The 26,863-nt window shown below is 40.0% G+C and overlaps 2 protein-coding genes across 4 annotated transcripts in view; one reads left to right on the plus strand and one right to left on the minus strand.

The window, feature by feature from the left end:
* CCDC102B (coiled-coil domain containing 102B) overlaps positions 1–24,482 on the minus strand; it is a 338,340-nt gene extending 313,858 nt beyond the window's left edge. The window contains exons 1-3 of one of the 2 annotated variants that reach the window (XM_030810285.1): positions 24,340–24,482; positions 23,108–23,173; positions 5,506–5,538 (exon numbers count right to left, since the gene is read on the minus strand). The gene's annotated coding sequence lies outside the window, so the exon portion shown is untranslated. The remainder of the gene's footprint in view (positions 1–5,505; positions 5,539–23,107; positions 23,174–24,339) is intronic. The other variant, XM_030810286.1, reaches the window with a different exon arrangement.
* Positions 24,483–24,554: 72 nt separating this feature from the next.
* TMX3 (thioredoxin related transmembrane protein 3) overlaps positions 24,555–26,863 on the plus strand; it is a 47,326-nt gene continuing 45,017 nt past the window's right edge. For both annotated transcript variants that reach the window (XM_003264326.4, XM_030810287.1), the window contains exons 1-2: positions 24,555–24,777; positions 25,801–25,855. In XM_003264326.4, coding sequence (XP_003264374.1) covers positions 24,732–24,777; positions 25,801–25,855 — 101 coding nt within the window. In that variant the 5' untranslated portion in view covers positions 24,555–24,731. The remainder of the gene's footprint in view (positions 24,778–25,800; positions 25,856–26,863) is intronic.

Genomic DNA, 26,863 nt, shown 5'->3' on the forward strand with positions numbered 1-26,863 from the left:
GATTATCCCCTAAGGGACATTGGGCAACATTTGGAGACATTTTTGGTTGTCTCAACTGGGGCACGTGCTGCAGGAATCTAGTGGGTAAAAGCCAAGATGCTGCTAAACATCCTCAGCTGTACAGGACGCTTCTCCATAACAAAGAATTATCTGACCCAGAATGTCAATAGTACTGAGGTTGAGAAATCCTTCCTTAAGAGATAACACAGGACTGTGTTTCACTATTTAACTATTTATTTTTAGAATATCACCTAATTCAACATATGTCATACTAGTAAAGCTATCATAATCCAATTATCTTGGGACACAAGTTGCTTTTTCAGAAGGCAGCACAGAACAAGGAAGCTCTGCAGCTGTTCCAGGCTGTGTAGCAGCAATCCTACTACCTGGGCCATCTCATATTTCCAGATGTGTCTTAATAGAGACAGATGCCAGGAGGAGCTTCTGGTAAGCCCCAGCAAGAGGCTGTGGCTAGATCCCTAGGTTTGGAAGAAGGCATGTCATCTGCAAAAAACAACTACATACACCATTTGTAAAACAGTCCCTGATTTACTACTGGGTCATAGTGGAATCAGAGATAAGAAGTCATCAAGTGACTTCACGGACAAAAATACTATATTGTGTACTCTCAGAAACACCAAGTTATAGGTGGACCCAGCCATAATCTATAGTACAATGGACTAACCACACCCAATATCAAACACGAGCATGAGCAGGTTCAGAGGTCACAAGTAAGTTGCATAAACTGCTGACCTAGACTCTCATGTCACCTGCCAGGAGTGAAGAGGTATCTGTCCTAAGCTCACACCTATGGCATCATGGCAGCAGGGGGTGGGGTGAGTAAAAGCAAAGGAAAAGAATAAAAAGCTCAAGCTTTGTTCACGAAACAGCGAGACTGCTAGAAATTTCGGTGCAAATCAAAAATGAATGGTAGCTGGCTGAATGGCACAGTGGCTCACACCTGTTAATCTCAGCATTTTAGGAGGTCAAGTTGGGCAGAACACTTTAGACCAGGAGTTTGAGACCAGCCTGGCCAACATAGCGAAAACTCGTCTCTACTAAAAATACAAAAAGTTAGCTGGGCATGGTGGCACATGCCTGTAATCTCAGCTATTTGGGAGGCTGAGGCACAAGAATTGCTTGATCCTGGGAGGTGGAGGTTGCAGTGATCTGAAATTGCACCACTGCACTACTCCAGCCTGGGTGACAGCAAGACCTGGTCTAAAAAATATAAATAAATAAACAAACAAAAACAATGGCTGCTTATCTACAGTCCAATGGCCAGAGGTTCAGGCAATGTGCCTGGCCATCCACTTTGTGTGAAAATAGATATGGCTAAAATAAGGGTGTATCATGGGGAGTGCTGAATGTGCAGTCAGAGGCCTAGGAAGAGCAGGCCTGGTAGATTGGATTCAGAGAGGTCTGGGGAGAGGCATGCAGATGAGATGCATGGGAGGCATGGAGTGGGAACAAAGTGTGGAGATCCTTCTAAATCAGGTTACTGCCCACAGAAGCAGCTACTGCCAAAAAGACACTCATCAAGCAAGTAGACAAGATAAATTAAAAAATAAATGTTAGTCAAACTCCATTCTCAGTCATCCCGGTGCTTATGCAATGGGCTCAGATGAAGCAGCCATCGTAGCAGAGATGCATGGGTCCAATGGCAAGACATTCCTTAGGTCAAGGGTGAATTAGCTACAGCAGCTGCTGAAGCTCTGTCATGCCACCATCAGGGACCAATGCTGAGAGCACCTCTCAGAAGGTCTGTATCGGACATTATTTGGAAATGATTGTATCAGATCCCTTCCATTCTTCCAAGTAATATGTAATCTTGGATGGGATAGACCCATATTCCAGGTAAGACTCTGCCTTTCCTGTCTGTAATATCTCAGCAAGCACTCTTATCCAGAGATATCTTTAGATAAGACATCTTATTCTTATTCTTTGCTACACATTTCCGTAGCAAAGAATGTCTACTCTGCTCACATAGGATCCTGCATATGATCAACTCATTCTCAGATACCCACTTTATAGCAATGGAGGTGAAGCAGCGGACATATGACCAAGGAATACCCCGGTCCTACCTCCTCCCACAGCATGCAAGAGCCATGGCCTGTGATAAAGCAGGCTTTGTAGATGCAGGGAGTCACCAGCTTCAGTGTGACACCCTGCAAGGGGATGCGGTACTATCCTTTATTATGCAATACACACATTAAATGAATGGTCATTATATGTTCCTCAAAATGTAAAATACATGTGTCTAGGTAGAGAAAGGGGGAAGTAGCCATTCACTGCCATCCACATTCAAGGGATTTGTACTTCCAATGTGCATAAATATAGTCTCTGTGGGTATAGCATTCCTGATTCCCAGAAGAAATCACTTCCACCAAGAGGAACAATGTGGATTGCATTAAATTTAAAGTTATTACTGCTCAGTTTATGTTCTTTGTGCTAGTAAAGTAACTAGCTAAGAAAGAAGTTGCTGTATTAGCAGGAGCAATTGACTCTAATCATGAAGAAATAGGGCTGCTACTACATAATTGAGACACAGCAGAAGATATTTTGCACTCTGGTGATCCACCAGGATGTCTTTTGTTACTAACATTGCTGGATTTAACTCTACTGCCAATCACAGCCATTAATAAGGGCAAAATAAACAGGGAGTCAGATCCTGCAGCAATGAGAGTTTGAGAAAACCCTCCCTTCACATACACACACACACACACACACACACACAAAACCCTCCCTTCACACACATACAGATACACACACATACACACACCACTGCCACCACCACCACCACCACCACAAGTGCCAGTGAGTGGGGAGGAGAATCTATAACGCTGGTGGAGAAGGGAGATCTTGGGTATGAGAGAGTGTTGGGACCAAGCCTGCAGTGGGAGCTATCATTGGTCCCACTAGCCTTCCTCAGTTTCCTCAGAAAAAAATGTAATCCTGGAGAAGCCCTGTGTGCACTGAAGGAACTTAATGTGAGAAGCAAGTACATGAGCGCCCCTAGGGACTGTCGAGAATGCTTTGTTTTCAGGTGCCCAGACATGTTACCCTCATGCCCACTCCCTGCTGGTAAAACTCAAAGAGAACACCTTCTTAAGAAAAATCGCCCTCAGACAAACGGGAACCACTTTGCCTTTGAGACTACTCCTCCCAACCCTCTGAGGGCAGAGTACAGCCAATAACTGAATTGGTGGTACAAACATTGACCCCTTTGGCTCAAGACGTAACCAACTCTTGTGCGATTGAGGTGTGTGCCACTGGATACTGTTGTGCCTCGCCACACATGCCTGTCGAGCACCTGAAGTGAGATATGTTGTTTGCACACTCGATTTCAAAGATTTAGTATGAAAAAGAACATAAGATATTGATATGGTTTGGCTGTGTCCCCACCCAAATCTCAAATTGAATGGTATCTCCCAGAATTCCCACTTGTTGTGGGAGGGACCCATGGGGAGGTAATTGAATCATGGGGGCTGGTCTTTCCCGTGCTATTCTCGTGATAGGGAATAAGTCTCATGAGACCTGATGGGTTTATCACGGGTTTGTGCGTTTGCTTCTTCCTCATTCCTCTTGCTGCCTCCATGTAAAATGGCCTATAAATCACTGGATCTGATGTAAATCTCAAAATAAAAACATGTAAAGAAAACACAGCACAAACATAACTAACACTATTACATTAAAAAATTATATAAGAACCATATGCTTATCTCATGATATTAGAACACAATGATATAAAGATGTGCGCGGTGCAAGGCAACAACATTAATTAATAACGGTTTTGATCAGAATACTATTAAAAAACACAATTTAAATAATAAAGCTCTTATGTTAGCTCATACTCAGCGTTAATTCACCATCAAGTTGGAGAAAGATGTTTGTGTTTCACAGATGCCATTCCTGGACTTTATATTTAAGATTATCATCACTGCTTTTGATGAGCAAGCAACATTCACACTTCTTTTAAAATTTGGTTAAGATTCAAATGTTAATGACTTTAAGGCATTCTGAAAAGTGACATCCACTGGGTAGTTTTATATTCTTGATTAGTGTGTATCCTAAAACAACCTGTAGAATTGTTATTCCCTACATTTATTTCAAAAACTTTTAAAAAATCCTGAAAATTCCTCTCCACCTAAATAATTTAATCCATTATACAGTGACAAAGTATTGTTTTGGTATAAAGGATATGATATTTGGCATATGATAATTGTTAGCAAAAGTGCATCCTGTGAATGAAGAGTTGAGGTCTCAAGAGAAAAGCGATTCACAAAGAATGCTGCCGACAAGCCTGCCTGCATAACCTTATACTACCACATGATGTCCCTCTAATGCCAGGTTCTAAGGATGGAATTAACCCCGTTAGAAGAGAAATTGCCAAAAGAGATGCTTTGCAGATAAAAACATTCAGTTAGAACAACAGAGCACACAGATCTTACAACATGAGGTGTTTTTAATTGGTTAGTTTATATTGGATCTCACATATCGCTTATCAAAAAATGCACCTCTGGTTAAAGAGTCCTGGATATGGGCAAAGCAGTGTGATAAGGACGCCTGGTAAGAAGTGCGAGCAGTTCAGCAGAGTCACGGGTGTGTGAGAACTTGGGTTTTCATTGCCAGATTTGCCATCAGGCCAAACAGGATATACAAAGAAAAACTACGCCTGGAAATGCTAGAGAGAAATTTTAGAACATGCAAGGCATAGAGAAATTTACAAAGCTTACAGTGAGTCAGAGATCACCTGCAAAGAAGCAAGGATCAGAATATCAGACATAGCAGCAAAAATGGATGCAACAAAAGGAGTAGGATATTTTTAAATATTTAAGGGAAAGAATGTTGGATATAAAATTATATACCCAAGCAAACGTCCTTTTAAACTGTTGCTATAGGGCTGGCACGCTGCCTCACGCCTGTAATCCCAGCACTTTGGGAGGCTAAGGCGGGCAGATCACCTGAGGTCAGGAGTTTGAGACCATCCTGGCCAACATGGTGAAACCCCATCTCTGCTAAAAAATATACAAAAATTAGCCAGGTGTGGTGGCGCACGCCTGTAGTCTCAGCTACTCAGGAGGCTGAGGCAGGAGAATCACTTGAACCTGGGAGGCGGAGGTTGCAGTGAGCCGAGATGCATCACTGCACTCCAGCCTGGGTGACACAGCGAGACTCCATCTCTAAATAAATAAATAAATAAATAAATAAATAAATAAATAATAAAATGTTGCTATAATAAAAAGATATTTCAGCAATATATAGTTTCAGAAATTCTTCTCCCTAAACAAGTCCTGTATAAAGTTTCATGAAGGAAATACTGAAATGAGTTGCTGCAAGAGATATGGTAATGTGGATCAAATGAAACCTTAAAGTTTTTTGTGGTCTGAGAATTCAATTGCTAAATAATTTTTTTAAAACAGAATATCCATAAAAAACTCAGTTCTCAATTCCTAGAAAATACGAGCAGGTTGATAAAAGAGAATTTAAAAGAACTACTCATACCTTTCACACACTTTGTCTTCATCCTGCCAAGTTCTGGAAAATAAGATTTAGAGAATGACAACAAAAATTATCAAGTAGTTCTAGCCTGAGAAAAAATAAAAATGTCAACTTTTATAAAAATATGAAAAAAATAAACAAGGATACTCATTTTCAGAATGCTGAATTAGCAGGCATTGCTTCAAATCTGAAACAGACTTAAAATTGTGACATTTGAGTCACTGCACATAAAATCTTTGGTATTTGTGGCTTAAATATACGTGACGCACAAAATCTCTCCCTAAGCAAGATGATGACTATAATCCCTTGTTGTTGTCATACTGTGTCATTCAAAACATTCTGCAATGCTGACCACAAAATACAGTCTGGATTTTTCAATAATTTATATGTTTGTACCCTGCTGTTCTAGCTAACCTCTACGCCCCTAACGCTGAAGCCTCTGGTAATAAAAAAAACTTACAGACAGGCACTTCTTAACTATTTGTCTTTTCAGAGCTAGGCATCTGCTGTCACCTGTGCCTCTTAATGAGTCCTAGAACCCACTTCCCTGAGGGAAGCTAAGTATTCTCTTCTGTTCTTCCCGGAGGACAGGTTTACAGTTGCTTCTATAGCAACAACTGCTAACTGCTTTCTGACTTTTTAAGCTTCTTAGTAATGTGGGTTTCTTTGCAAAGATATTATTCTAGAAGCTTTCAGCTCTTGAAATCTTGTCTTAAAGAGCTTGGCTTTGTCCGTGATAAATCTTCATTCTAAATAAAGCATAGACTGTTGTTTCCCCATTTGCAAGTGTATCTGTGACCTCTCCTGGAAACGCAGAAACGCAGCCAACATGTGAGTCGAGGCAGTTGTCCAGACCTTACTGTTTGATGCTGAACTACATAGTTCCAGCAGATGTCACCATTTTTATCAGTAAAGGAACCTAAAGGTCTTTCCAGGTTGATAAAAATAATCTTAGCTTTTACGAGGCATCACAAAGTGGAAAGAGTAAACATGCAATAAAGTGTAAAAAAATTTTAATCATTGAAGTTATAAAGGAATTTGGAAGTCCTCTTAGGTAAATTCTCAATTTAAGTAAGCTACTGTGAGTTTATTTCCTAAATCTAAAGTTAATTATCTATAGACATTAGCAAATCGTAACACTTGAGGTTGATTGATATGAGGGTTTATTGCAACAAAACACTACGAAATGTATACTTTCAGTGTTCTTTTCAAAGAAATCTCTAAAGTTGTCTAACTTCTTAGAGCATGCTTAAGTTAAAAAGATATATATAAAGTTGTGTAACTTGTGACTCTAAGGTTACCTTTCTTCTCCGTTGTGGAGTATTAAAATATCTCCTCATCCCTGTTTGCTCCTTCCTCAACCACCAGGTAATTTGCTAAGAGACTTAAGCAAGAATATGTGTAATTTTGACAGATTAAGGAACCAAGATGTGATGACATTTCTCCCCTGTTCTTTAATGTTTTAATTGGCTCTTAGTAAACAACAGTAGTTTTTAATTCTGAATCAGCAGTCTTATTCTCCAGGACAAAGACAGTGTGTGTGAAAGGCATGAGTCCTTGGTACTATCCTTTCAGACCCACCTCATTAAATCCCCTTCACTGTTTGGGGCTGATGTGGTTAGCTTTGGCTCCATTTCTGAGCTGTTTTAGTTTGGAAAGACTTGTGAATTTACATAAAGATCATTAACTGAGTCTACTTTTTCTCTGAGTTGCTCTAGCCTTAGCATAACCTTTCCCACCAACTCTTATATCTTTCGTTTTCATATAGTTCTCCTTATATATTGGATGTGTTTATTTTGTCCCTAGGCTAAATCAGTCTATGGGAAGTCCCCAGCCCAAGAATCTGGAAAGGAGCTCCACACTTGTCTGATGGATGTTTAGCCATGATAGTCCCTGGTCTGTAAAACTTGTAACTGGCATAGCAAGGATGACGCAAAATCATAGTTTTTTTTAATACATAGATCTGGGAACTATGGTATCCTAAAAATTTTAAGAGAAAACTGGAAAACCTTAACTCTAAATAGATGAAGTCATGTTGTCTGCAGGCAGGTGAGGGGATCACTACGAGACATTCCTGTAGAAAGCCTTCAAGAAGGCCAGGCGCGGTGGGTCATGCCTGTAATTCCAGCACTTTGGGAGGCTGAGGCAGGCAGATCACCTGAGGTCAGGAGTTCAAGACCAGCCTGGCCAACATGGTGAAACCCCATCTCTACTAAAAATAAAAAAAAATTAGCTGAGCATGATGGTGGGTGCCTGTAATCCCAGCTACTCAGGAGGCTGAGGCAGAGAATTGCTTGAACTCGGGAGGCGGAGGTTGCAATGAGCTGAGATCACGCCACTGCACTCCAGCCTGGGCGACAGAGCAACACTCCACCTCAAAAAAAAAAAAAAAAAAGGAAGGCCTTCAAGAAATGCCAGATGCCAGATACACATTTCAAGGAATAAGACTTCAAGCTATGGTTATTATTAACCAAACAGTTTATGGTTTCCACCATAGAAATACTAGAAATAATTTAAAACACACAGGTGAGCGAAGAAAAGCCCTGTGCTTCCATAAAAACTGGCCCACAGGAAAGAGATGGAAGCAGTATATTTCATTGAAATTAACTTCTCCACTTTCTGAACTTTAATGTTTGAGTACCTCAAAATATATCAACATGAATAAAGTTCCTCAGAGTGCTCTTAGAGTACTAAAGCCAAAGGACTGAGAAAGGACTTTTATGTGAGAAAAATAGCAAGTATTTAGTAGATACTATGACTTAAATCTCAATACCTGTAAGCCATTCTCCTTTGATATGTGTTCAGTTTTATAAAAATAAATAAAAAGTTTTATTTCCTCCAAAAAGAGCTTTGCTTGCACTAATTCATACAATTTTCTGTACTTTTACTGAAGTAGAAATGGTGTTCAGAGATTTCAAAATCTCAACACTATTGTCCGTCTGAAGAGTTCTGCTCCAAATGAATTTGACAACTGATATATACCTGAATCAGCATTATTGTATAGAAGATCATATAACAGACATTATATTATATATACACATATATACAAAATTGTTTATATTATATTATATATGTATACATACATATGCGAAATTGTTTATCCCTCTGGTCACTAAAATGACCTTGAGGCAATGGAACCTCAGATGGGACCAACCTAATATGCAAATGTAGAGTCCAGATTATAGTTCCTCAAAATCAATTTTCCATGAAAAGGAGCCAGGGTATTTTGGAAGGATCACTGATTCCAAGTCTGGGGAAGGAAAGTATAAAAGAGTGTGCAAGTTTTCATATAAGCCAAAGTTTCATTGAAGGGTTAATGGAATCAGATCAAAACGACACAGGAACTAGATTATAGGGGTTTGTGATCATATCAGCATCAAAAATAGAAAAATACTTATGGTTAACTCGAATACATTAAATCTACGTGGTGGCTCACCCCTGTAATCCCAGCACTTTTGGAGGCCGAGGCGGGCAGATCATGAGGTCAGGAGCTCAAGATCAGCCTGGCCAATATGGTGAAACCCCGTCTCTACTAAAAATACAAAAATTAGCCAGGGTGGTGGCGCATGTCTGTAGTCCCAGCTACTTGGGAAGCTGAGACAGAAGAATCGCTTGATCCCGGGAGGCAGAAGTTGCAGCGAGCCAAAATCGCACCATTGCACTCCAGCCTGGCGAAGACTTTGTCTCCAAAAAAATAAATAAATAAAATTAAAAAAATAAAAATCTTAAATCCATAATGACCCGCCCAAATAAATATTAATTTAAATGTGCCAAAGAAGATCAAGATATCAGAATATTTCTGCTGAAATCTTATTACTCAGTCCTTTTGATATTGTTGATACCTTTCTTATATTGATACAGGACACAGAATACAGTTTAGTATTAAATACATCATGTAGAAGACATTTTTCTGACTCAAGGGATTGACTTCTTAAGTGTGACATTCAGTCAGACGAAGATATATGAGACATCCATAACCAATCTGCTATTATTTTTTAAATCAGTAGGATTTGCTTACTTTAAGAATATGAATGAGCGTGAGATTACATTAATGTTTAACATTTTTAAAATTCAGGGAAAAGATGATAACAGATCATAAGTGTTCTAGTCAATTGCTTATCTTGAGTAAGCTGCATCTATCGGCAGACAGAAGTATTACATGAGTGGGTCACTCTGTTGAAATTACGAAAAAACGGCATAATAACTACAAATAAGGTTCAAAATATTTCTTCAAAGTCCTGGAAAAGTATCTAAGTGATCCTCTTGGACTAAGTCTATAAAAACGAATAACCTAATTAAATGTAATATTAATTGACTTTCATAATTGGGTTAGTACCTTTGAACCCTAGGGAGACTTAGAAATAAATATAGAACTTTTTAAGAAAAAGAAAACACAGCACTAGATTTTTTTGTATTTTTATATTGTTAATGGATAAGATAATCTGACCTGTTTGTATTCAGGAAATCCTCTTCTATCTCTAAGTGTCAAAGATGTTCTATGTATTCTTATCAAGACTTTAATGTTTTGCTTGCTCATTTGTCTTTTTTCTTGCTGGAACTACTTTTTGTCAATGGTGTAGGGTTTGGACCCAAATTAATTGTTTTGTCTTTATGGGGATTAAAATTGTCTGAGTACATTATACGCTTTTCTCCAGTTTTCTCCAACGTGATGTATCAAGCCATGTGTCAAGTTTCCATAATGCCTGAATTCGTTTCTGAGCTATTGTATTCCACTGGTCAGTTGGTCTATCCCTGCGTCAATACTACATTGTCCTCAATAAAATCTTGATATCTAGCAGAATAAGCTCTTCCATCTTAGTTTTTTGGATATACTTGGACTTTTGCTCTTCTGTATAAATTTTTGTCAACATATCAAGGTCCCTGAAAAAGACTTCTTAAAATTGTCATTGAAATTTCATGGAATCGATAGATAATCTTGGGGATAACGGATACCTTGTGATGTTATCTATCCACTGCAGTGCTTTCTCTCTCCATTTATTGGCATCTTGCTTAATTTCTTTAAACAGTGTCATAATTTCCTTCATATAGCTGCCACATCTTTAGATTTATTATAATGTAGCATTTTATTACTAATATTAATGATTTTTTCATGTTTTCTCTTGATTGCTATTTTAAAGTAACACAATGTATTATTGCATAATGACCATAAACCTAGCTACTTTTGTAAACCTTTACTAATGCTTATAAATTGCATGAATTTTTTTTAATTTACTCCTGCAGAATACATGAACTTTTTTAAAAAAATTCAATATATGTTGCCTTATCCATGATTAATAATAATTTTGCTTCCCTTTCCCATCCTTACACTACCCCTTTCTTTTTTTCTTTTACTACACAAGCTAGGATTTTCAGTACAATATTTAATAGGTGTGGTAATATTGAACTTCTCATCCAATTCCAGATATTAAAGGAAATTCTTCTATTTTTTGACTTACTCTTAACAATGTTTGATGAATATTATTGATCCTAATTGTGTATCCTGGTGTTTCTCAACATTTTGAGCAGGATAACACCCAGAAAGAATTATAATTTTTTAGGCACATTGATGTAAATCATGAGGCTGCTTAAGGCAAGCAGCAATAGACTACAGCATTCTGCCTGCTTCAGGTCACAGCCAGCTGTGCCTAAAGCTGAGGAGATAATGCAAGAGCACAGCTGCAACATAATCTTGGTGCACAGTCTGAAAGCTTCACCTTGACATGAGGAATTTAACTAGCAGGACAAAACTCGTGCCATAAGTTTGTTTCTGTTGTTCAATCTTTGGGTAGTATTAGCAGCCATGGATTCAGATACAAAGAAATGCAAAGCCAAATCAAGAATATCGATTATGCTTGTATACTCTATTCGAATACCCTTGAATGAATAGAAAATGAGGCAATATAATCTACTTCCCTGTTATATGTTAGACTTTCTTCCATGGGATTACTTCTCAGAAAGGACTTCAAATGTTGCCTCTCCTGCTGACAAGCAGAATAATCTATTTTTATAAGAAATTTGAGCTTCAGCAGAGTCCAGTAGTATACATTGCCAGTCAGCCCATCACTGCATGGCTTGACCTCCAGAATGTCCACTCATTTCACAGACCCATATTGCCACTTCAAGAGATTGAACTAAAGCATCAACTTGTTGATTCCAATCACCTTGAGAAACTAGAAGTTCTCTGATGAACAACAGCATGATTTACTTTGATTCGCACTCAGAATTATAGAAAGAGCAATATCTGAGACAGGGGTCTCTTTATTGTCCAATTATCTACAGTCCACTTGCCAGACCACATTGAAAGTCCATTAGCAACAGTCCAAGAGTCAATATGCACCCAAATCATTGGGACTTTATTTGTGTCAATTCTATTACTGGCAGGAACAGAGCCTCTGATTCTGCCCAGTAGGCTGCCAATCTGGTCTATTCTCCCATGAAGAATTTACTACCTGCTGGACGCAAGACAGCTGCTTTCCATACTGAGCCATGGCACTCCATTCTGGAATTGTCACCTGTAAACCAGGCCAATTGCCATGTATCCTTGAGGCAATTGGTAGAAAGGTTAGGCCTGCCAGTAGCAGTAGCAGCCAAGTCTTCAGATGGCTTTTTAGGAAGTCCTAGTGGAGAAAGGCCACTTGCTCATGAATACATTGAGTCCCACTGCATATCATAGCAGTGCAGTTACTTCCACGTTATGGTGGAATTTCTATGAACATTTCCCTGCATGTTGGGATGCTTTCTTGACATTACTCATGACATAAGAGGTAGTTCAGGAGTTCATATAATTTTATGTCCTCCAATTATTGGGGCTGTATTAATAAATGCCCAGTGACTATCTAGTAACTGTCTTTAAAAGAAATATACCAGAGAATGGTACTAGGTAATTTTCTATTCCAAAAACACAGAAGTCACTATTGACCATGGTTATGGGCTTTAGCCAGAGACTGGAGTCAGTATGAATGCAGGTGACTGACATTCTGAATACTATCTCAGCATTAACACAATATGGTCCAAACAGGACAGCTTCAACTACAGGCTCTGCAGTTCCAAGAAGGCTTGTTGTTTTGTTCAAGCTTCCCTTCAAATGGACTTTTTCCAGCTGATTTAATGGGATGGACCCAATTGTATACCAAAGTAGATGATACGATTTTTCCAAAACCCAAATAGGCCTATTGGGCATTAGTTCTCTCATTTAGTCTGAGGGGAGAGGAGCAAGAACCTTTTCTTCCTTGTAGTCTTTTGTGTATCATTTGGCACTCCAATCCATGGACTCTTCCCACATTTTATAGTCTTTACAGGGTCCTAGATTTGTTTAGGGTTCATGAACCATCCGCAATCAGATCCCCAATCAGATTCATGATCATGGTAAGGTTGCTTTTAGCTTGACTCTCAGTTTCAGAGATAATCATAGAATCATCAGGATAGAGCATTAGGACACTGTATTGCATCTAGATCTGTCTCACCAGATTGTGACAATATGCAGGGAGGAATTCAAGTATCCTTGAGGCAAATGTATGTTGAAAACCATTCTACATGAATGCACACTGTTGTTGACTCTTCCTGACATCTAATATTGCAAAAAATATTAGCCAGGTCAATTACAGAAAACCAGTCACCTTTAGCTTGTTTAATAGTCTATTTAGCAGTTGAATAGTGTGGATTATATCAGGGACTTCTTAAGCTATTAAAGTTACTGTTTAATAGAGTTTCCAGTAACCACTGATAGTCTCCATCATCCATCAGCCTCTCTCACTGGCAACATCAGGGCACTATATAGAGAGTGTGTGGACACAAACATGCCTGCAGGTAACATTTCTTTAATTAAGGCAGTAATTTTGTGTTGCTGTAGGCATATGTTAGTTAGCATTTCAAATTTATTATTTGAATAGGCTTAGGTAACTCTAACAGTTCCCATTTTTCATATCCAATTAGTACTGAATGAAGAGCAGATCTACAAGTTATTTCATATGTAAAAAATTTCACTCAGTTGGAGGAAGAATTTGCAGCCAATTATTCTATCCATACCAATTATGCATTCAGGTAAGGGAAACATATCCATGGTATACTTTTGAAAATCATATATTTCAACTTTTAATGAGATTTTAATGTTTATCCTTCTTCCAGAAGCATCTCCCTGTTCCCCTAAATTAATTCTATCACCCTGAATGGACTCATTAGTAAGCCGAGGCAATGTTCCTGTACCTAATTGACCTAAAAGGGCTGCTTCTCCACCTCTAGGCCATTTCACCCACACATCTGTAGAAGGCCTTGGTTCCCCCACAGGAATTTGGTCAAGAGGCCCAGTCCTTCACATCACCCTTCTTCATCCATTATTGCCTGTGGTAGACAGAATTCTAAAGGTGTCCACTCCAAGTTCCCATACTCTGCTCAATCAAAAACTAATCCAGTTACTGCTCTGAAGGGATTTTGCGGATAAAATTAACCAGCTGACTTTAAGATATGGAGAGCATCTTGGATTATTCAGGGAGACCCAAAATAACCACACAAGCCCTCAAAAGCAGAAGAGGGACAGTTGCAGCAGAAAGGAAAGTTAAAGAGATTTGAAGCAGGAGAAAGACTTGCCCCACTGTCACTGGCTTTGAAGTGGGCCATGAGTCAGGAAATGTGGGTGGAGAATAATTCCCAGACAGCAGTTGTCAAGGAAACAGAGCCCTCAGTCCTACCACTACATACAAGTAAATTCCAACAGCAACCTTAGAAGCCTGGAAGTGGGTCCTTTCCTAGAGCCTCCAAAAAGGAGTACAGCCTTCTGACACCTCGATTGTAGACTTTTGTAACCTGGAGTAGAAAGACTAGCTTAGTGTACTGGATTTCCAATCTACTGAAATGGGACATAATAAATTTGTGTTGCTTTAAACTGCAGCAATAGAAAATTAATATCGTGCCTTACTATTAAAAGCAGGTATTTTGCAGTGACACAGAATCTACTTGATATGGTTATCTGTGTCCTCACCCAAATTTCACACTGAATTATAATCCGCATGTGTCAAGGGCAGGACCAGATGGAGATAACTGAATCATGAAAGCAGTTTCTCTGATGCTGTTCTCATGATAGTGAGTTCTCATGAGATCTGATGGTTGTATAAGGGGCTTCCCTCTTCACTCGGCACCCCTTCTCTCTCCTGCTGCCCTGTGAAGAGGTGCCTTCCGCCATGACTGTAAGTTTCCTAAGGTCTTCCCAGCCATGTGGAATTGTGAGTCAATTAAACTTCTTTTCTTTATAAATTACCCAGTCTCGGGCATTTCTTCATAGTAGCATGAGAACAGACTAATACAGTAAACTGGTACCAATAGAGTGGAGTGCTGCTATAAGGATACCTGAAAATGTGGAAGCGACATTGGAACTGGGTAACAGGCAGAGGTTGGAACAGTTTAGAGGACTCAAAAGAAGGCAGGAAAATGTGAGAAAGTTTGGAACTTCCTAGAGACTTGAAGGGTTTAGAAGACAGGAAGATGTGGGAAAGTTTGGAACTTACTAGAGATTTGTTGAATGGCTTTGACCAAAATGCTGATAGTGATATGGACAATGAAATCCAGGCTGAGGTGGTCTCGGATGGAGAAGAGGAACTTGTTGGGAACTGGAATAAAGGTAATTCTTGCTATGTTTTAGCAAAGAGACTGGTGGCATTTTGCCCCTGCCTTAGAGATCTGTGGAACTTTGAACTTTAGAGAGACAATTTAGGGTACCTGGTGGAAGAAACTGCTAAGCAGCAAAGCATTCAAGAGGAAGCAGAGCAAAAAATTTTGGAAAATGTGCAGCCTGACGATAGGATAGAAAAGAAAACCCCATTTTCTGGGGAGAAGTTCAAGCTGCAGAAATTTGCATAAGTAGTGAGAAGCCAAATGTTAATCACCAAAACAAAGGGGAAAATGTCTTCAGGGAATGTCAGAAACCTTCACACGGCCCCTTCCATCACAGGCCCAGAGGTCTAGGAGGAAAAACTGGTTCTGTGGGCCAAGCTTAGGGCCCCCCAGCTCTGTGTAGCCTCAGGACCTGGTGAACTATGTTTCAGCTGCTTCAACTCCAGCCATGGCTAAAAGGGGCCAAGGCATAGCTTGGGAAATTGCTTCTGACAATGCAAGCCTCAAGCCTTGACAGCTTCCACATCATATTGAGCCTGTGGGTGCACACAAGTCAATAATTGAGGTTTGGGAACCTGCACCTAGATTTCAGAGAATATATGGAAATGCCTGGATGTCCAGGCAGAAGTTTGTTGCAGGGGTATAGTCCTCATGGAGAACCTCTACTAGGTGAGTGCAGAAGGGAAATGTTTCATCACAGCCCCCACCACAGCATCCCCACTGGGGCACTGACTAGTGGAGCTGTGAGAAGAAGGCCTCCATCCTCCACACCCTAGAATGGTAGAACCACTGATAGCATGTACCATGCAGCTGGAAAAGCCACAGACTTTCAATGCCAGCCTGTGAAAGCAGCCAGGAGTGGGGCTATACCCTGCAAAGCCACAGGAGTGGAGCTGTCCAAGCTGCTCCACGTCTTGCATCAGTGTGCCCTGGATATAAGACATGGAGTCAAAAGAGATCATTTTGGAACTCTAGGTTTAACGACTGCCCTATTGGATTTCGGACTTGCATGGGGCCTGTATCCCCTTTGGGCCAATTTCTCCCATTTGGAACAGTTGTATTTACCCAATCCTTGCACCCTCATTGTATCTAGGAAGTAACTGCCTTGCTTTTGATTTTGCAGGCTGATAGGTGGAAGGGACTTACCTTGTCTCAGATGAGACTTTGGACTTGGACTTTGGGTTAATGCTGGAATGAGCTGACTTAGGGGGCTGTTGGAGAGGCATGATTGTGGTTTGAAAGGTGTGAACATGAGATTTGGGAGGGGTAAGGGGCAGAATGATATGGTTTGGTCCTGTGTCCCCACCCAAATCTCATCTTGAATTGTAATAATCCCCATATATCAAGGGTGGGACCAGGTAGAGACAGTTTAATCATAGGGGCAGTTTTCTCCATGCTCTTCTCATGATATTGAGTTCTCACAAGATCCGATGTTTTTAAAAGGGGCTTTCCACCTTGCTGGGCACCCATTCTCTGTCCGGCCACGCTGTGAAGAGGTGCCTTCCACCATGATTGTAAGTTTCCTGAGGCCTCCCCAGCCATGAGGAACTGTGATTCAAACTTCTTTTCTTTGTAAATTACCCAGTCTCTCATATTTCTTCACAGCTGTGTGAGAAAGGACTAATAAACAGCCCACATAACAAACCTGCACTTGTACTCCCTGAATCTAAAAAAAAAAAGTTGAAAAAAGAAAAAAAAATAAAAGCAGATATTTTGGAATTCAATGCTAGTGCTGGAGGCTCATGAGAACCTCTCTCTATCTGAAATTCCCCTAATCTTAGACAAGTCAAGTATATTTGCTTTCGTATTTTCATATCTTAGGAAGTTTGAGAAGAAGCAGTTTGTATTTCTCTCGCTTCCTGAAAAATTTCATCAAAGATCTGGTGGGTACTCTGCCCATTTGTTCCTTTTTCATGTCATTTTAGATTACACATCTAAAGACTTCTAATTCTTAAACATCTAAAGAATTCTTGACCTTTTCTTTTTTTAAATTTACTTTCTTGTATAAAACCCTACCCTTTGTATAATATTTTCTTGAAGTCTGATAGGAGGAAGTTGGGAATAAAAATCCAAAGCTGTCTCTTTTACATCCTTTTTAGGTCCCCAAAGCAAAATCACATATGGTGTTCATGGTGGTGGGGTGTCTTTTATAACAGCAGCACTCATAAGCTGGATGAGGAGCATCCCAGATGGAGCTCGTTTCATTGTCACATAGTCAGGCCAGTAATGTCTGTATCATCAGCATTTCTGCAGCTTCAGTCGACCATTTAACAACAAGGGAAGAGTGGGGAAATTGCCCTTCTCTGGGAATGATTGTCCTCTCTTTACTACATTCCAGTCAGGATGGATTTCTCCTTGCACAATCCCCACAAAGATAGCAGCCAAAAAAGGATGCAGGATGAGTACAAACATTCCCCTCCCTCAACAGTGTTCAAAGCCAGAGACAATGCTACGGATCTAAAATTCTCAGAAGCCATTTGAACAAAGCTTCATCAGGGCAAGGCTTGTAACCCTGTACAAAATACTCTCTTACTTCACAGAACAATTCCTTACTTCAGTTGTTTCCTCCCTTGTATCATGTACTTGCCCCCACTTGAATTATCTTCTTAGTTGTAGTAGGTAATAACCTCAGGCTTAGCTGGCTCACCAAAAGTTATAGTGTCCAAGTTCCCATGGTTGAGGTTTCTTTAGACAGCCAGAGAGGATGAAACACAACTTCAGAACTTACTTTCGCTTTTGCTAATGCTAAAAGCAACAACTAGGAACTGGAATTTTAGTCAGCTTGCCTTCAGTTTGCATTTCTCTTCTAATTTTGCTAGCTTCTGGAATTCAGTTGCTATCATTTCCAGATTGCAACAGAAAGTCTTATTATCAATAACTAATATCAGACACTATGCTACTTCCAATCAAGCATAGCTTGGCAACCACCTCTGTATCAATAGTATATTTTCATCCTGTTTTATCAGATTCTTCCCTTTCTATTTCTAAATAATGCTTAAGTCATATTTTTAGCAAAAAATGAGTCAGGAATCTTATTTTTTTATTTTTTCTGGATGAAGCTCGCAAGCTTCATGTTGAGTGAAAGAAGCCAGATTCAGAAGAGTGCATCCTGTATTATTCCATTGATATCAAGTTCAAAACTAATCTGACCTGTCAGAAGTCAGGAGAGTGGTTCCCCTGGTAGAGGTGGTAAAGGGAAGGGTGGAAAGAAGCACTGGAAAAGGACAAGGGTTGTAGGGACAAGGGTGGTTTTGTGGGTGCCTCAACGATCTGTTTCTGGATCATCACAAGAAACAGTTACATGGGCATGCTCATTTTGTAAAAATTCATTAACCTGCACCCTAATGATATGTGTTCTTGTTTGCACATGTATTATACTCCAATAAATGCTGTTTAAGTAGATGCCTAGTAATTATTGTTGCTATTAACAAATGACTGATCAGGAGTTCTGAGACAGCAGGAACTTGGGCTGAAAGACAGCAATCTCCCAGTCTCTGGGAGTCTTTTATTTAAAGGCTGTGTCTGTCTGTCCCACAGGCTGGAGGGCAGGGGTGTGACCATAGTTCACTGTAGCCTCAAATTCTTGGCCTCCAGCAATCCTCCCCGCTCAGCCTCCAAAGCAACTGGGATTACAGGTAGACAGACCAACATGCCTGGCTACTTTTTAAATTATTGTGGAGACAGGGGGCTCGCTAGTTTGCCCAGGCTGATCTCGAACTCCTGAACTCAAGCCACCCTCCTGCCTAGCCTTTCCAATGTGCTGAGACTAAGGTGTGAGCCACTATGCCCAGATGAGTCAGGAGTCTTCTAAGCAATCCCATTTCCAACGTCAACTGCACAAAAACAGAGTTCACTTGCTAAAAAAGACTCACCGGGCTTCATGTAATAATGCTTACAAATCTATGCAGGAAAGGGATACAATGTAACAACAGTGTTGAAATAAGGATATGGAGCAAAGTCACTCTCCCAGCAAGGAGTCTGGAAAAAGATACCACGTGAAAGCTTCTAGCTTCTTCTTTCTATAAGGGTCATGAGTGCACGTTCTCTCTTGGATCAGGAACCACGTGCATGTGCATAGAACGCTTTAAAATGAAAGAACACAAGGTGGAGTCTCACCTGAGTTTTTAAATATTTTCCTAGTCATATATGTATATTACTGCTACAAAATCAGCCTCAATCCTAGAACCCTCTGGAGATTTCACTAAGATCAAATGCAAATCAATCTCACATTAATTAATAAACAATGTAACAAATAAGTAAAAACCACCTGAAAATTCCTTGATCCATGGTTACAAAAGCATCATTATTAGTCAGCACGTTTTGGTGACTGACCGGTGTTAGTGTTATGCAAGAAATTTAGCAAAACATCTCAGGATAATTCTAGAACTGGTGGATATTAACCTTTACAGCACATGTCATAGAATTGTCTTTCTATTCCTAATTTACTATTGATGAGAGGTTGAAGTATATAAAATTCCTTTTACTCCATTTATTTAAATAATTATATGCTCTTTATCTCTTATGTGTTACTGCAGAAAATTTCATTAAAACTTTTTTCCCAAGTTAAACCAAGGCTTGCATTTCTGGACGAAAAAATAATAATAATTTGGTCATGATTATTATCTTTTTCAGTGAACTGCTAGATTTGGTTTGATATTTTGTTGGGAACTTTTCCATTTTTGTTCACAAGTAAAATGGGCCTGTTTTCCATTCTCACATGACTCCTCTGGTTTGGGGACCAAGTTTATACTAGCCTCTGAACAAACTGGTGAGTGTTCCCTATTTTTGGATTGTCTGGACGTGTTTGTAACAGTGTGGTTAATGTTACGTTTCAACTTGACTGGGCTAAGAGATGCCCACATAGCTAGTAAAACATTATTTCTAGGCGTGTCTATGAGGATGTTTTTGGGAAAAGTTAGCATTTGAATGAGTATCTGAGTAATGTAGATGGCCTCCCCAGTTTGGTGGGGGGGGGGGGCGTGGGGCATCATCCAATTCATTGAAAGCCTGAAAAGAACAAAAAGATGGAGGCAGGGTGAATTCACTGTCTGTGTTTGAGCTGAGACATCCATCTTTTTCTTGCCCTTGAACATCACTACTCCTGGTTGTTGGGCTTTGGGACTCAGATCAGGACTTACATCACTAACTTGTGGTTCTCAGGCCTTTGGACCCCTCATTATCAGGTTTTCAGACTTGGACTGAATTAAACACTTGGAGTGGCTTTCTGGTTCTCCAGCTTGCAGATGGAAGATTATAGGACTTCTTGGTCTTCATAGCTGCATTAGCCAATTCACATAATAAAGCTTCCTTTGGTTTTCTTTCTCTGGAGAATCCTAATACAGACTAATTTTTGTTTTCATAAAGATTGGTAGCACATATTTTAAAATCAATCAGGTCTCATTTTTATTGGTATAATTTTAAGCTTCTGATTCAATTCCTTTAATTGCTAATTATTAAGTCTTTTTAGTTTTTGAACAAGTTTTGTTTTGTTTTTTAAATAATAATGACTTTAAGTTTTCATATATATTTTCATAAAGTTGTTCTGTATCTCTTTTCCTTAAGTTTTACCGCCTGTATTTATGCTCTTCTTCTGGTTCCAGTATTTTTAATGTAATTAGTATACTGAATAAATAAAGACTATAATCAATATACAACAGATTTTTCTTCCATCATTCTTTAAAGCATATTTTACACAAAGTGATTTAAAAAGAAATGGTATTTTCTGAAATTATTTTCCCTCAACACCACTACATGAGACATGCAGGACAGAAACAACAGCACTACCTGGGAACTATTGAGAAGTGTAAATTGATGGGCCCCACTACTGGGTCAGATTCTCTAGGGACCGATTAGAATCTGCATTAAATCAAGCTCTCCAGGCAACTGATGCTTAAAATTTGAGAAGCACTGTTAAAACTATATAATGTCTATCCATTAAAAACATAAATGTATGTAGCTTTATTTATTTATTCTTATTTTTAAGCTTTTATTAGGGCCAAACACAGAAAAGTACAGAACCCCTTAAGGTAGAGCTCAATGCATTTTCGCAATGTGAACATATCATTGTAAGCAGCACCCAGGTCAAGAAACATGATGTTTACCTGTATCTCAACTTTTAACACGATTAATTTGCCTGCTTTTGAGCTTATGTAAATAAAATCATATAGTACCTTTCTTTAGTTTCTGGCTTCTTCTGTTCAACATTTAGTTTATGATTTGCGACCACGTAGTACTCCATACAAAAGTTCATTCACTCTCCTTGCTATATAGTACTTTACTATAGGATTAAAGCACAATTTATCGTCTATTCTACTCTATTATACTCTTAGACATTCGAGTTGTTTAGCTTTTCACAATTACAAACTGTCCTGCTATAGACAAGATATTCTTGTATATGACTTTTGGTGAGGACATGTGTCTTAGCCTGTTGGTGCTCTATAACAAAAAAATACAGATGTGGTAATTTATAAATAATAAAAATTTATTTCTTAAAGTTCTGGAGGCTGCACATAAAGGAGTCAAAAGGTTTGGTGTCTGACAAGGGTTTGCTCTCTGCTTCCAGGACGGTACCTTCTTGTGTTTTCACATGGCTTAAGGTTGAAGGGGAAAAGGGACTAAGATGATCCCTTCAATCTCTTTCATAAGGTCTCTAATCACATTCATGAGGGTTCCACCTCATGATTAAATCATGCCCAAATGGCCCCACCTCTTGACGTTATCATATTGGCAATTAAGTTTCAACATATGAAATTTGGGTTACACATTTAGACTACAGCAATATGTATGAAAATATACAAGATATATATATGTACTTGTACAAGTGTAGCTTATCTGAAAGTCTTTTAAAAAATGTTGTCAAAATAGTAGAATCTTTTAAATCTCAAAACAAATTATCACCACTTGAGGTAGATAAGCAGAAAAAAACACTTAAATTTTTCACCACTGAATATGTTTTAGCATATGTAAATTTAGCATGTTCTCTGAACAAAAAGCCTAAAAAGTTTATTGGTTTATTAAATCATTTTCAGATTAATGCATTATTTTGATCATTTTCACATTGCCTAGATCAGTGATGTGCAACGGAAATATAATGCAAACCATGTATATAATTATAAATTTTCTAGTAGCTATACTGAAAAACAGGTGAGATTAATTTTAATAATTTAATTAACTCAGTCAATATACCTAAGCTATAATCATCACAACATATAATCAGTAAAAAATATTGAGATATTTTACAGTTTTATACTTTCTCCCCAATCCAGTGATCCAGTGTATGTTTTACATTTATAGTACATCTCATTACAACCTCTCTAATTTCATCAGAAATACTTAATTGGTATTTATTTTATAGAGACATGGTCTTGCTCTGTTGCCAGGCTGGAATGCAGTGGCAGGATTACAGCTCGCTGCAACCTCAACTTCCCTGGCCCAACTTATCCTCCCACCTCAGCCTCTGGAGTGGCTGGGACCACAGGTGTGTGCCACCACATCTGGCTAATTTTTTTTTTTTTTTTTTTGAAACAGAGTCTCACTCTGTTGCCCAAGCTGGAGTACAGTGGCGTGATTTTGGCTCACTGCAAGCTCGGCCTCTTGGGTTCATGCATTCTCCTGCCTCAGCCTCCCAAGTAGCTGGGACCACAGGCGCCTGCCACCACGCCCAGCTAATTCTCTGTATTCTTAGTAGAGACAGGGTTTCACCATGTTAGCCAGGATGGTCTCAATCTCTTGACCTCATGATCCACCCGTCTCGGCCTCCCAAAGTGCTGGGATTACAGGTGTGAGCCACCGTGCCAGGCCACATCTGGCTAATTTTTTAATTTTTTGTACAGATGGGGTCTCACTGTGTTGACCAGGCTGGTCTCAGACTCCTCACCTCAAGCAATCCTCCTGCCTCAGCCTTCCAAAGTGCTGGGATAACAGGCATGAGCCACCCACGCCTGGGACTTGATCAATATTTAGATTTCATAAAATTTACAGTTGAAAAAATAGATTCACATACCTCAGTTGTTCCAACCACATTAAAAAACTTTCCAATAGCTGAATCAAGTGTCAGTTTTTGAGTTTACTGAAATTAAAAAAAATTAATATTCAGTTACTTCATCACACTAGGCACATTTCAAAAGCTCAATAGCCACATGTGGTTAGTGCTACGCTATTGAGCACAGATCTAGGTCAACTGGCTTTTGTTGTTCTCCACATGTGAACTTAAACTGTAGCGCAAATATAAGAAGAAATTATTTCATTTTGCATGCTGTGGAACACAGAAAACTTTGAAATACATGAGAATGAAAAAAAATTGAATATGGGTCATTCAGAGACCTTGCCAAGGAAGTAGAAAAGCTTCTGTATAAGAGTATCGAGGCGATGGTACTATTATAAAGCTGTTCCACCACCACCGGGAGAACATTCCCATCACTTCAACAGTCCCCTTACGTTTCAGTCTACTTTTTTCTTAAAAAAAAAAAAAAAAAAAAGAAAAAAAGGAAAAGAGAAAGAAAAAGAAAAACTGAATCTGTAGAGGGCTTGCGCTGGATACCATGCTGTATGCACAAAGGGGGTGACATTTAGGGCTTGCTCTCAATTAGTGTAATTTAATCTTCTAGTCACTAGGAATAACAACGTTTTATGACATTTCTGCCTGTTGGAATTTTGAACCTAAGGTGAACCGGCTGACATCCTATCCCCCTTCTGTTGTTGTCACAGGTGTTCAAAATTTGGTTTGATCTAAATTCTCTGGTACCTTATATCCAATAAAAATTTCATCTAATTCGTAAGTAGTGATTGCTGCAGTAACCGTCTTATAAAAGTATATGGTTTTATAAATCATTGTCGTATAGAAGAAAAAACAGGTAGCAATATAAATATTTCATACTATTTTATCTAGTTCCAAAATAATCAGAAAAGAGTCATCAAAAAATATCCTACGCTTAACTTCATGTTCTCAAGTTTCAAGAGAAAGTTTTTAAAGAGGCAATCCTTACTTTGGCAAAAATGCATTAAAGCTTGCTGCATTTAAGAGATGTCCCATTATGCAAACATGTTGAAAGAATATTACAAATACGTTTTGGAAAAATACGGAGGGTCGCGCAGCTCAGCAATTCGCAGTCTTAATGCGCGCCTCTTTCCAGGAATTTGATCCAGCATTAAAACCCACAGGTGCACTCATTGCACGGGAGTAACAAGTAAATGATGTGCCAATATTCAACCTGCAAGTGCGTCGTCAGAGCCTACCTCACCCTCAGCATAACTTTCACCGGTATTCACCTTCCCGGAAACGCACCCCAGTGAACTAGCACCGTTTCCCCTAGTAAAGCTCTTACACAGGGTTCCCACGCTCCTTGGCTAGGGGGGCGCCGAGGGCGCAAAGGATTCTTAAGACACGAGTGCGCAGGCGCTGCCGTCCCCGCGCATGCGCCGCACTCCCGCGCCGAGCCAGAAACGGAGACCGGCCGGGTCCTGGCAGGGTAACGGAGGCCGGCTAGCCCCGCCCCCGTATTCAGCGCGGTGCTTCTCTTCCGCTCCGGGTCGGCTCCGCTTCCCTTTCCGGGCGGGCAGGCGGTGGACCCCAGTGTCTTTATCCCTCTTTTGCACAGAGTCAGCTTCTGCAGCTCTCCCGGGCTAGCATGGCAGCGTGGAAGAGTTGGGCGGCCCTGCGGCTCTGCGCCACAGGTAATGGGGGCGCATTGGTCGGGATGCGGGCGGGCGCGTGGGACCTGGCCCCGCCGTGGGGCCGGGATTGGACCCGGGTCTGGGGCGAGGCCTGCGGGGCCCGCGGAGATGCCCACCCATTCCCGGCAGCGTCCTGCCGTCCCCGCCGCGCCGCCCTGCCTGGCGCTAGCAGAGCGGACACCTTGGGGTCCTTCCTCCGCCGCTGTGCCGGACCAATACTGGACGTGGGAAGGGCGCGCTGCTTTGTGTTTGTGTTTTTCTCATTGTGGCAGGAAGTTTCAATAAAGCTTACTCCTTTGATGGGCAAGAAGGATGCCGCCGTCCCAGCTTAACGACCAGATCTTGCCTTGGCTTTAGGTTCCGAGTCTTGTCACGTTTAAGGATTTTTACCACCACTGCTCAGAGAGGGTGGTCGAGAACAGATCAGGGTCAGGCCGCCGGGATTGTGCGGTGTGAAAAGGACCTGAGTGTGTGTCAGCGGTTCTCAGCTGCCTCCCGTCAGCATGGAGTGCCCTCATTCTCACTGGGGTCCGCTCACTTAACCTTTTAGAGCCCACTCTGTGTCAGGCACTGCCCTGTAATAAATATCAGAGTTGCAACTCGACTTTCTTTCTACGAGGGGAAATATTTTGAATGGCATTTGGAGTTTTTACGGAAGAGGTAATTGCTACTAAAGCAAAAGAAATACAGAAGAATGCTGTCTATCTGTATTCCAAAAAGATAAGATGGTAAAAAAGAGAAGTAAGATGAGAGTGAAAATACAGAAGAAAAAGGAACTGTGTATATTAGATTTATTGGTTTACCTAGAACTTGGCCGGTCACGATATGGTTGCATACAGACTAAATAATTATTAAATGGATGAACTACCTTTGCTTTTGCATCATTTGCACCCTGAGATGCATCAGTGATGAATTTTTTGGTAGGTTGTGAAAGGTCAAAAACACTTCAAAGATGACTAAGCTTATACAGTATGAGCCAAATAATCAGCATTTATTGTGTACATTTTGTCTTTTTTTTTTCAGTTGTTTTACTTGATATGGTCGTCTGTAAAGGATTTGTAGAAGATTTAGATGAATCGTGAGTATACATATATATATTTAAAATATTATTTTAACTTCCCAACTCAGATATCCGAATATTTGCATGTGATTCTAATATTTTAGATTGGAACCAATTTTTATATATTAGTCATTTTTTTCACCTGTTGTAAGCTCTGTATAGATACAAAATGAGGGTGTGCCCAGAAGACTTTTATTAATAGTTATGAGATCAAAAAACTGTGGCAAACTTTTTCATGTTCTTTTTTTTCCCCATTATCTTACCTTGTATTTATGTCTTTTTGCTTTAATTATATTGAATGGGTATTAGAATTTGGTAACCATACTGTATTTATGTTCATAGTATCACAACGTTAATCAGCCTTGCTTGTAGTAAGTGAGGAGGTTCACTTCAGACCAAAATCCCATATGTGATCTTTCAGGCTTGACCATAGACAATTGCGAGGCTTTTTCTGGCATAGGGGAAGGTGCCCTCCCTACACCAAACTTGGTGTATAACCAGTGCATTGCAGTCCCTGGAGGGAGTGGTAGTCAAGGATTGGCCTCCCAGGCCAGCCACACTCATTTGCATGTCTACACTCCCAACCCAGTGGCCTCTGTTTGGCAGCCTCCTTATTGGGGCCTCACCTAAGGCGTTAACCGAGCACCTCTGCTGAAACATCTTAATGAGGGTGTCAGCAGAGGCACTTTTCTACTCTAGTCCTTATCTCTTTCACCCCCACATAAAGAGAGAGAAGACTTTTGTTCAGTGCTCCTAGGAGATGAGATGAATTCTCCCGTCTGTGTCGCATCCACCTGACTCACCTGGTGCTGTTTCATGGGGAGAGATGGAACACTGAGGCGCTGGTGCCTCTTTTTTTTTTTTTTTTTTTTTAAAGCTCTTGACTTGCATTGTCACAGTAAGTGAATAAAGCCGTGATTGTTAGTTTCAGTTTGGCTTGTTGTCCTGATTGACTACCTGGACACCTGATGGCATGACCAAATGGGTGCAGTGAGAGGGTGATCATACAGTGCTGTTCTGTAAGAG

Source organism: Nomascus leucogenys, chromosome 4 (genome assembly GCF_006542625.1).
Source record: "Nomascus leucogenys isolate Asia chromosome 4, Asia_NLE_v1, whole genome shotgun sequence".
NCBI classification, from domain to species: Eukaryota; Metazoa; Chordata; class Mammalia; order Primates; family Hylobatidae; genus Nomascus; species Nomascus leucogenys.